This window comes from Halichoerus grypus, chromosome 11 (genome assembly GCF_964656455.1).
Source record: "Halichoerus grypus chromosome 11, mHalGry1.hap1.1, whole genome shotgun sequence".
In the NCBI taxonomy this organism is placed as follows: domain Eukaryota; kingdom Metazoa; phylum Chordata; class Mammalia; order Carnivora; family Phocidae; genus Halichoerus; species Halichoerus grypus.
In genome coordinates this window covers 61432307-61442312 of record NC_135722.1, presented here as the reverse complement: position 1 = coordinate 61442312, position 10006 = coordinate 61432307, and the positions used below count along the sequence as shown (strand labels likewise).

The following is a 10006-nucleotide window of genomic DNA, read 5'->3' as shown; positions in this document are numbered from 1 at the left end:
TTACATATGTAAAAGATTTCACAGGGTGCAGCTTAGATGCTGCTAAGGAGAGTCTAGACACTTGTTTTTGCTCCTCTAAGCTCTTCAAGCTTATCTCCTATCATAGAGCTTACCAGATGCTTACTGTTTACACTACTAGACCATGAGTTTCTTGAAGGAATGGGCTTGACTTTCATTTTTGAGTTCCTAGTACCTAGCCCAGTGCCTGGTATGCAGTAACCATTCAATAATTACTTACTAAATAAAATAATGACAGTTTCACATTTAACTCTAAACAGTAAGTATTTATTGACTTTTCTTGTCCCCAGCCCATAGATGTTGCTGGGTTAATTGATTCTCTACCATGCTCCCATAGCAACATAAATGTTTTAGTACCCATTAAAAACCTCTATCATTACATTTACTGCATTGTACTGAAACTGTCTATTATATGTCTGTCTTACCTAGCAGACTAAAATCTTTTGAGATTACTGATCTTGTAGCTTTGTATCACAAACTCAGTACAGTAGTTGGCCCTAATACATAGCAGGCATTTTCTGAGCTGGGCAGAACAATTAAGACTTCAAGTTTTGGTTTGCAAAAGCTTTATTTCTGAATGTACATGTGATCTTAACAAATACTTTTTAACAAGCAAAATTAACAGTATTACTAAAGGACAATCAACAATAAGATAAAGTGCCAAAGTATTTGAACAAGGGTATTCTGGATAAAACACTGGGAAAAATAACGGCTTTTCATTTTAAAAAGCACAACAGTGCCTATTTTCTATTTGCTTCTGTTCGAGTTTTCAAAATTCAAGATTGCTTTCCATACTACAGGAGGCAAAAATTTCTAAACAGACTTACCTTTAAAAGCTTAGCAATTGGGTTCAGGTTGACTTTTTATGAAAATAATTCAGGAGACCAATTGTTTTTAGTCTCAGGCACGGAAGGTGGCCAATTTTCTGAAAATGGAAAGCAACACTGGACTTCTGAACAAGAATCAAGTCCCAAAACTGACTCTTTGGATAGCCAGTCTGAACTTGTTCGTTTGACACATTTCAGTTTTTTTCTCGGTAACTCTTTTTTATCAGGACAATCACAGGCAGCAGAGCATTTCCTTAGACCCACGGCTTGGAATCCAAGCATTTCTGAAGGAAATACTTTTTTTGTGGTAGGGGGGACCCACTCATTATCAGTTTCAGGACACTCAGCAATAGGACTATTGTTGAAAATCTCTGGTTGTGTAATACCAGATTTAATAGGGCTTCTGAATTTCTGGCTGGGTGTCTTTACATTGTTTGGACAGCCAGGGATGGCTTGCTGTGCATCATTTTCAGAGGAAATCCTTTTTTTAGAGTTAACATCAAGCTCCGAATAAAAGGCAAGTAAATTTTTGAAAGCTCCTTTCATCCCATGAGTTGTTTGGTGGAATCCTGCAACTGGAGTTGACTGTGAACATGGAACAAAGTCTTGGCTATCTCCAAAATCATATTCTGAATCTGCCTGAAAATGAGGTGGAGAAGAACATGTTCTTGGACACACAGAGGCAGATATGCTTTGCAAAGATAACTTTTGTGAAAACTGGCTGGAATTCTCAGGAAGTGATCTCAGTGAGAAGTCTGATTCTGTATGATGACTTTCTGTCAAAGATTTTCCCCACTGTAACAAAATATCCAGTGACTTTTTGGTAGTTTCTGTTGTAATGTCCATTTCTTTAGCACTATCATCAAAGAGATCAGCAGAAGCATTGTAGCTACCTTCATGACCAGTAGAATAGTTCTGTGTTAAGTTATTGTTGATACGTCCACAAGGCATTTCTTTCAGTGTATTTGTACTTCTATTTGGACTACTGCAAAGTGCTTCTAAAGGATATGTAAGTTTCTTGCAGACTGTATAACTGTCACCTTGGTTCTTTGGCCACCTACAATGTTGTTTATTTTCTAAGTTGCAAAGGTCAGAAATACTGTTATATCTCCTTGAACACAAAGTTACTAACTTTTCACTCATTTCTGAAAGTGATTTTCCTCCACATCTTTTGAAATATTTGCTATTGAGATAAGATTGGTCACTCTCTGAAGTATTGCACTTAAGTGAAATTTCAGCCCTATGTGGTGGAATTCTGGTAGACTTAAGAGTACCTGTTGTTCCTAAACACTTTGAAGATGGAAACAGAGCTGACAGATAAGCATTTGGTGGAAAATACTCAGAAATATCACTTCCATTGCTACTTATAGAGACAGCCTCTGCTGTGTTATTTGACTGTGACTCCTGAACACTAGGACTTGGATTTGCTTCACAGCGGGAAAGGAAGTTATCTTTGCTACAGCTTGCTTTGACAGTTGCTTGAGATGATCTTAAAGCTATAGGCAGTGCATGCACGGCTCCAGTAGTTCTCTGGGAAGTCACAGATAACCTGCTGTGGTCTGCATGTAATCTATCAATGTCATTATCTAGATGACATTTCCTACTACTGGCATGTATCTGGGTTACAGCAATTTCACTTTCAATAACTGCCAGAAACTCATTCAGGCTTTCAGAGAATGGCAGATCATCCCAAATCTCAGGGTCACAGTTCTGGGAACCACCAGCTATCTCTTCAAGTCTGAGTGATGAAGGTGGACAACATGTAGATCTCTCCTGAAGGCTATCGGGGTTATCTAAATCATGATACTGGTGACATGTTAGCTCATGTGGGGAGAAATTTTTAATTTCCACTGCACCGTGGAAGGATTTTTCATTACTTGATTCCAGGGGTTCTTGCATTTTCAAAGGGAAAAAATTAGAGTCAGTAACTCTGATTTCCTGACTGCTATGGACTGCAGTGGGCTGATAAGCTTGTAAGCCAAATTCTTCACCCAACTTCTGTGCTGTACTCTTTTTATCCATGTATGAAACAAGGCTCCAAGAACCCTGAAAGGCATCGTGGCAGCTGCTGGAACCAGTGGCGTCTGCAAAAGAGATGCACTTTCTGTTCTGGTAAAGAGTACCAATGGCCTTGCTTTGTTCTGAAGCTGAAAAATCATCATTTGTTAGGTGTGGAAGAGTGGAACTGAGTTCAAGTGATGTCTGCCAGAATCTTGAAAAATTGTCTCTGCTATGGCACTTGAAAAAACAAGAACTGCTGTCAGGGCCACAGATGTTGCTGAGATCACTATTTGTGTGTTCTGAAGCAAGTAAGTGGCTATTTGATGCCTGGGAGCCACCATCAAGTTTCCTGAAATCAGAAATCTGCAAAAGCTGATGGAAGTAGTCAATGACAGTGAAGCCTGCGACACCTGGGTCTGGTAGAACAATCTGGCAAGCGACTAACGCTTTAACTTCTCTCCTGTGGTCAGAGCATTGCTTTAAGAAGTTATTGGAATCTGAACCTTGTCCATGTCGGTTTCCAAAATTCTGTGAAAGAAGTAAATGAATTTAAATGAGAACAAAAATTTCTTCCTTTGACTCAAAGGTGAAACAAGGATGTAACATTAAAATAGACACAGTTATAAGTCCTACCCCTATAATTTCAATTCCTAATAGGAGTGTTATAGGCAGAGTAGCATAAGTAATAGAAATAAACCTTGGAATAAAGGTTTTACTAGTGTTGGGGCTTTGGACAAATTATTTAAATTCTCTGAACCTTAGTTCTCTCATGTATAATACAAGGATAAATATGCAGGACTATTGTATTATTAATAACACAAGGAAAACTGCAGTGCTAAGCAAATAGTAGTTGCTCAATAGTACCTACTATTATATCTCTCATTAGATTCCAGAAACTTTGAATGTTTAAGGGAAAGTTCTCACTCATTAAAAAAAAGAAATGAGGGGCACCTGGGTGGCTCAGTCGTTAAGTTAAGTGTCTGCCTTCCGCTCAGGTCATGATCCCAGGGTCCCGGGATCAAGCCCTGCATCAGGCTCCCTGCTCAGCGGGAAACCTGCTTCTCCTTCACCCTCTCCCCCTGCTTGTGTTCCCTCTCTCTGTCAAATAAATAAATAAAATCTTAAAAAAAAAAAAAAAGAAAGAAATGAACAAAAACCATCCCTAAGATTTTAACAACAACAAAAAGCTCTGTAGCTCCTGATTTCACTGTTACTTTGAGTTTTTCTCAATGTTCAGCTGTGGAATGCTCTATTCCCTCTTTTGAAACCTTGATTCAAGGGTGGGCAAAATTTCCATTTGTTCCCTTTAGCATAGATAAGACAGAAAACGATTATTCCTTCAGAGTCAGTATATTCTTATAACTTCTACAATCACTTTTGTAATTATTTTTTAAGACCATCCTTCCCACCTTTTCTTAGAGTAACCAATACTCAGATACTTTCCTTTCCCTGTTAGTTCTCTCCTCCTTTTACAGATAATAGAATCAAACCAATAAAAGAGTTGATAAAAGTTTTACTACAGAATTTAAACAAATTTTGGAGAGTGAAATAAACACCAAATATCAAAACAAAATATCTAACTATTCTGACTTTAAAATTAATTTAGATTTTTTAAGCTCTGAAAGCATTTGAACTGGGCTCTTCTGACTTTTGAAAGAGGAAGCTGTCACACATGGTGTTTTAACAGATCACGGTTAGCCTATTTTTACAGTTTAAAGGGCTTCTACAGACTGTCAGATTTATGACTCCTAAAGCCTATTCAGAAAATTCAAATTATTTTAGTACAATGGAAACGTTAGCAGAATACTAAAAAGAAAGCTAGTCTCAATTACCGTCACTCCAAAAATAAAGCTTTGTCCAACAAAGCAAATTTCAACTGCTTTAGTTAATAGGTTCCGAACTGCATCACTGTCCAGTGTTTCTGAAATTTCATTAGGATCCTGAATGTACCTTGATTGGAAAGAAAAGTAAAAACGTGAAGACAAAAGCTTTGAAATTTTAACTTGCCATAAAAAAATACAATTAGTTTGAAATGCAGCATAAACCTTTTGAGTTACATATGGAAAAAAAAAAAAAGACTATAAAAATAGGCATTTTGCTCCCTCTAGTTTCCCATAGTTTAGAAAGTAAAAAATGATCAAGTGTGTATAAAGTACATGCCTTCCTAGTAATCAGGCCCAGCATTTATTCCAAAAGTGGCAGTAGGAGTAGTAGTGGGATCTCTAGCCCTCAAAGCAGAGGGAAGTCTTTCCTCCTTTAGTAATCCAGTTTGCTCTCAACTATAAGGAAATAGAGATTTCTTCTGTCAAGTGACTAGGGGAGGAGAGCAGAAGATGGAAGGGAAGAAAAAGCTTTAATTGCTTATATCATTCTTACATCTCAGGACACCTCAACAGGTCAAACTATGCAGATGAAGTTGCAGTGCAAGTGAGAGAAATGACAAATTTTCAACCTCTGATATGCAAATATTCCCTCAATGGCTTCTTTCATCTTAAGGGACTTTAGCTACTTGAATGCTAACCTCAGTCTGGATAATCCTTTAGTATGAAACAATTTTACCTTCTTATCTTATATTCCTCTAATCTCGATTAGAGTACTGTAAACTGATATTTTTACGACAGCTAAATTGCCCTGAATAAAAGGAGCTTGGTTTAACATCAATCACAATATGTAATCAGGAAATAAATACCTTTCTATTTATTTGATTATCTTTTAAAGGAACTGATGAACTGAGGTCAAGTGATTATCTTTCAACTAAATGCATATTACCTTAAAAACACGTATCTTCAAATTCTACTGATATACTAAAAGAGTAGCTAGGAAAAAAAATGCTTTAAATATTCTTACCTGTGCAAACCAGTGGCTGTAAGACCAAAAAATGCATCTAAGCAGCTTCCAAATACAGTAATGCCAAACAATTTGTTTGATTCTGCAACTTTTAAGGAAAGTTTGTATCTGTAACTGGCATTTTCAGCTTTACCAGTAGAGCCACATTTTGGACAATGAGACCTGGAGGAGTGGAGGAAAAAAAGTATAGAGATGTTCACTAATTTTTTTTTTATACCAAGGAAAACAAATCTGGAAACATAAAGATTAAAAATAATATTTTGTGTACAAATGTACTTACATAACTTATATTCTTAAACGATTTTAGGTCAGCATCTTTTCAATTTCTCTATTCATAACAACTACTTTTACTGACTTAAATTAAGTAGCAGCAAATTGATAGAAAACTGAAGGAGTGCCTGGCTGGCTCAGTTGGTAGAGCATGCGACTCTAGATCCCAGGGTAGTGAGTTTGAGCCCCACACTGGATGTGGCGCCTACTTAAAAAAAGGAAAAAAAATAATGAAGAAAAACTGTGTGCATGAGAGAGGGAGAGAGAGAGAAAAGAAGAGGAAGAGGGAGAGGGAGGGAGAGAGAGGATAAGGAGGAGGGGATGAAGAAAGATATTCTTATTAGGTAGCTAAATTACCATTAACAAATTGAGGCATATATTAGTGTGGAATTGGGGGGCAAAGTAAACAATGAAATGAGGACCACACCAACAGAAGACCTGATGTTTAATGTATATCTTTTGTTAAGAGAACAATATCTGTTAAGAGAATGATAATCTTGAAACATTTAATATTGATAATACAAAGCACCTAGTTTTCTTTTTCTCACCAATATAAGAATAACCTGTACTTTCTTAATTCTTTGGAATATGCTGAGAATTTATTAGGTTACCAAAATTAGGTGTGAAACATCTTTTTAAAGTTTTTTTTTTTAATTTATTTGAAAGAGAGGGAGATAGCGACAGAGATAGTGAGAGAGAGCATGAGCAGGGAGGAGAGGGAGAAGCAGGCTTCCCGCTGAGCAGTGAGCCTGACGTGGGGCTCGATCTCAGGACCCTGGGATCATGATCTGAGCCGAAGGCAGACGCTTAATCGACTGAGCCACCCAGGCGCCCCTTTAAAGTTGTTTTTAAGGCAATATATATTTATGGCCAAAGGCTTTCTTGGCAAAAACTACTGTGGTCAACTGTAACTCTACTGTTACGTATGTACTAGTGGTCTGGTCTTGGGACACTTATGAAGTACTTAAACCTTGATTTTCTAATCTATAAAAAAAACGGGGTTGAAAAATAAAATATGACAAAGTATAAGAAAGAAAATAAAGAGCAGCACCTGGGTGGCTCAGTCAATTGAGCATGGGACTCTTGATTTCAGCTCAGGTTATGATCACTGGGTGGTGAGATCCAGCCCCAGGTCCAGCTCCAGGCTCAGCCCGGAGTCTGAGATTTTCTCTTTCCCTCTCCCTTTGTCCTTCCCACCACTTGTGTGCACATGCTTGCATGCGTGCATGCTCTCTCTCTCTCAATAAACTCTTAAAAAAAAAAAAAGTAAGGAAAGGATCTAGTGCAGATCTTGCCAAATTAATAAGTGTCAGTCTGCTTCTTCTTCGGAATTACATTAAATACTGTGATGATTAATGTCATTTCTACTTAGTGTTTCCCTTTCTAGTTGTCTGCAATGTCTTTTAACTCTGATAGTCATCTTTCATGTTCTTAATTTAGCAAACTGACCTCTTAATACATCTTATGGTAATGTTAATCTTAGGACTTTATTATTCCTTCATGTCCCTAATGATCTGGCTTAAAAATGAGTGGCAAAATGCAAATAGAAAATAATGTTAGAGATAGTTCTGTAATTTTGATTACTGCCAGAAAGCCACTAGGGGGAGCCTAAAATCCATAGCTCACAAGGTGACTATTTTGAACAAAGGTTAATCCTTTGTATAAGTTACTGATTCACCAACACTAGATCCGTGCTAATTATTACTTTTTTTGCCACACTGAAAATGGATCCATGCCAATCCATTCATCTAACCTTACCCTTATGTATTAATAATGCATTCAGGTCTAATGTAAAGCTCTTAGCAAATCTTAGAAAAATATGTATCAGCATTTTACAGTTTACAAATGTTTTTAAGCAACCCTGGGATTTCTATGCATATTAAAGTTTAAAAAGCTCTAGTCTATTACTCCATACTAACATTTATTTATTTTAATCCAGCTTTATTCCTCTTGGATTATACATATTTATTATGTTAAATATTATAATGATAATATAAATATATTAAAGTATATATAAGTTAGTGTGTATGCATTAGTACTAATAAACCTAGTTTTTGTTAGACTATCATTGGTACTCTCTACTTGCAAGATAGTTCATCATTAGCCTTATAGTTCTTACAGTTATCATAAGACATCTTTGAGGGAAAAACTGCAGGCTAGAAATTGAAATCCTGAGATTTGGGTCATAAAATTCACCTCAATTGCTCCATTTGTAAATGGGGGTAAATACCTTGTTTACTTTGTTAAAATAAAGATTCTGATTCATTAAGTTTGGGACAAGGCCCAAGATTCTGCATTTCAAATAAGCTCCCAGATGCTGCTGATACAGCTGTTCTCAGACCACGTTTTGAGAAGCAAGGGTAGAGACAACACATTCAAATCACAGTCCCCTGATTTAACTTCTAGAGGCACCCCTATTTTCCAAAATGTCATTTGTTACGGAATAGCAGTCTTCAAATTTTTTGGTCTCAGGACTCTTTATATTCTTAAAAACTACTGAGAACACCAAAGAGCTTTTGTCTATGTGGCTAATATCTACCTATATTTTTAATTGAACGAGAAATTAAATGAAAATAAGAAGTTAAAATTGAGAAATCTAAAAAAATATTAATTCACTCACATAATAGATCCATGGCATGATTAACTAAAAAAACCTTATTTTTATGAAAAATAACTATGTGGGGCACCTGGGTGGCTCAGTTGTTAAGCGTCTGCCTTCGGCTCAGGTCATGATCCCAGGGTCCTGGGATCGAGCCTGCTTCTCCCTCTGCCACTCCCCCTGCTGTGTTCCCTCTCTCGCTATCTCTCTCTGTCAAATAAATAAATAAAATCTTAAAAAAAAAAAAAAAAAGAAAAAGAACTATGTGTTCCAAAATAAAAAAATTAGTGTCAAGAGAGTGGCTTTGTTTTATAGTTTGCAAATTTCTTTAAAGTCTGACTTAATAACTACAGCTGGATCCTCATATTTCCTTCTCTGATCAATCTGTTGTGTACCTAAACAGTTCAGTCAGAGCTCCCTTACCCAGGGCATCTTAAGTTCTGGGAAAGAGAGGGGGCAGTGATGTCATTCTGGATACAAATTCCACTGCTAATGTGAAGGTAATATAGTGATTATGAATGTAGACAGAAGGCAAATTGTTTAGGCTTGAATATGTTTCTTTTTTTTTTTAAAAAGATTTTATTTATTTATTTGCCAGAGAGATAGAGAGTACAAGTAGGCAGAGAGGCAGGCAGAGGGAGAAGCAGGCTCCCCGCCCAGCAGGGAGCCCAATGCGGGACTCGATCCCAGGACCATGGGGATCATGACCTGAGCCGAAGGCAGCCGCTTAACCGACTGAGCCACCCAGGTGCCCCTTGAATATGTTTCTGCTAGCTGTGTGATTTGGGACATGTTACTTAACTTTTCTAAGCTTTAATTTTCTCCTTTGAAGGCTAGCAGTAACAATAGCCATCACTCATAGGGCTGTTGTATTAAAAGATATGCTTATAAAGCTCCCAGCATAGTGCTTAGCATATGATAAACATTCATTAATGTTATCTATTGTTATTATCAGGCTGAAGAGTCAACAATGGCAATATTGTTCAACCTAAATTTTTGTTGCAGATTATCTTGATAAGAAATGACTTGGTAAAAAACAAACAAAACAGTTTTAAAAATATTTCACATGTACTGACTACTGATTATGTATTACAGAATATTCTAAGCATTTCATGTATATTAACTCATTAGATCCGTATATAACAACACTATGAGACAGATACTACCTTCCCCATTTTGAAGCCCAGATAACTCAAGTGACAGGGTTGGGAGTTTGGTTCCAGAGAATTATGCTTTTTAATCACCATGATATACTGTAGTAAGTAAAGTATACTTATAAACACTACCATATTGTCATTTATTCATTCACTTAACAAACATTTTCTGTGTATTTTCTATGAACTAGACCTTTAGGCTGGATGCTGAGGATTTAATGATGAATAACGAAACAGGGTGTTTCTGAGTTTACAAATGAATGCTTGAGAGAATGGCTCAATAAAAGAAC

The 10006-nt window shown here is 36.7% G+C and overlaps 1 protein-coding gene across 1 annotated transcript; it reads right to left on the bottom strand.

Annotated features, from left to right (window-relative positions):
- Nucleotides 1-578: 578 nt before the first annotated feature.
- On the bottom strand, nt 579-8098 carry DDIAS (DNA damage induced apoptosis suppressor). Its single transcript, XM_078057503.1, has 4 exons — nt 8046-8098; nt 5694-5855; nt 4679-4796; nt 579-3374 (listed from the first exon to the last, which is right to left on the bottom strand). Exons 1-4 carry the CDS (start codon nt 8096-8098, stop codon nt 882-884), a joined length of 2826 nt encoding a protein of 941 aa, XP_077913629.1. The 3' UTR covers nt 579-881.
- Nucleotides 8099-10006: the final 1908 nt, after the last annotated feature.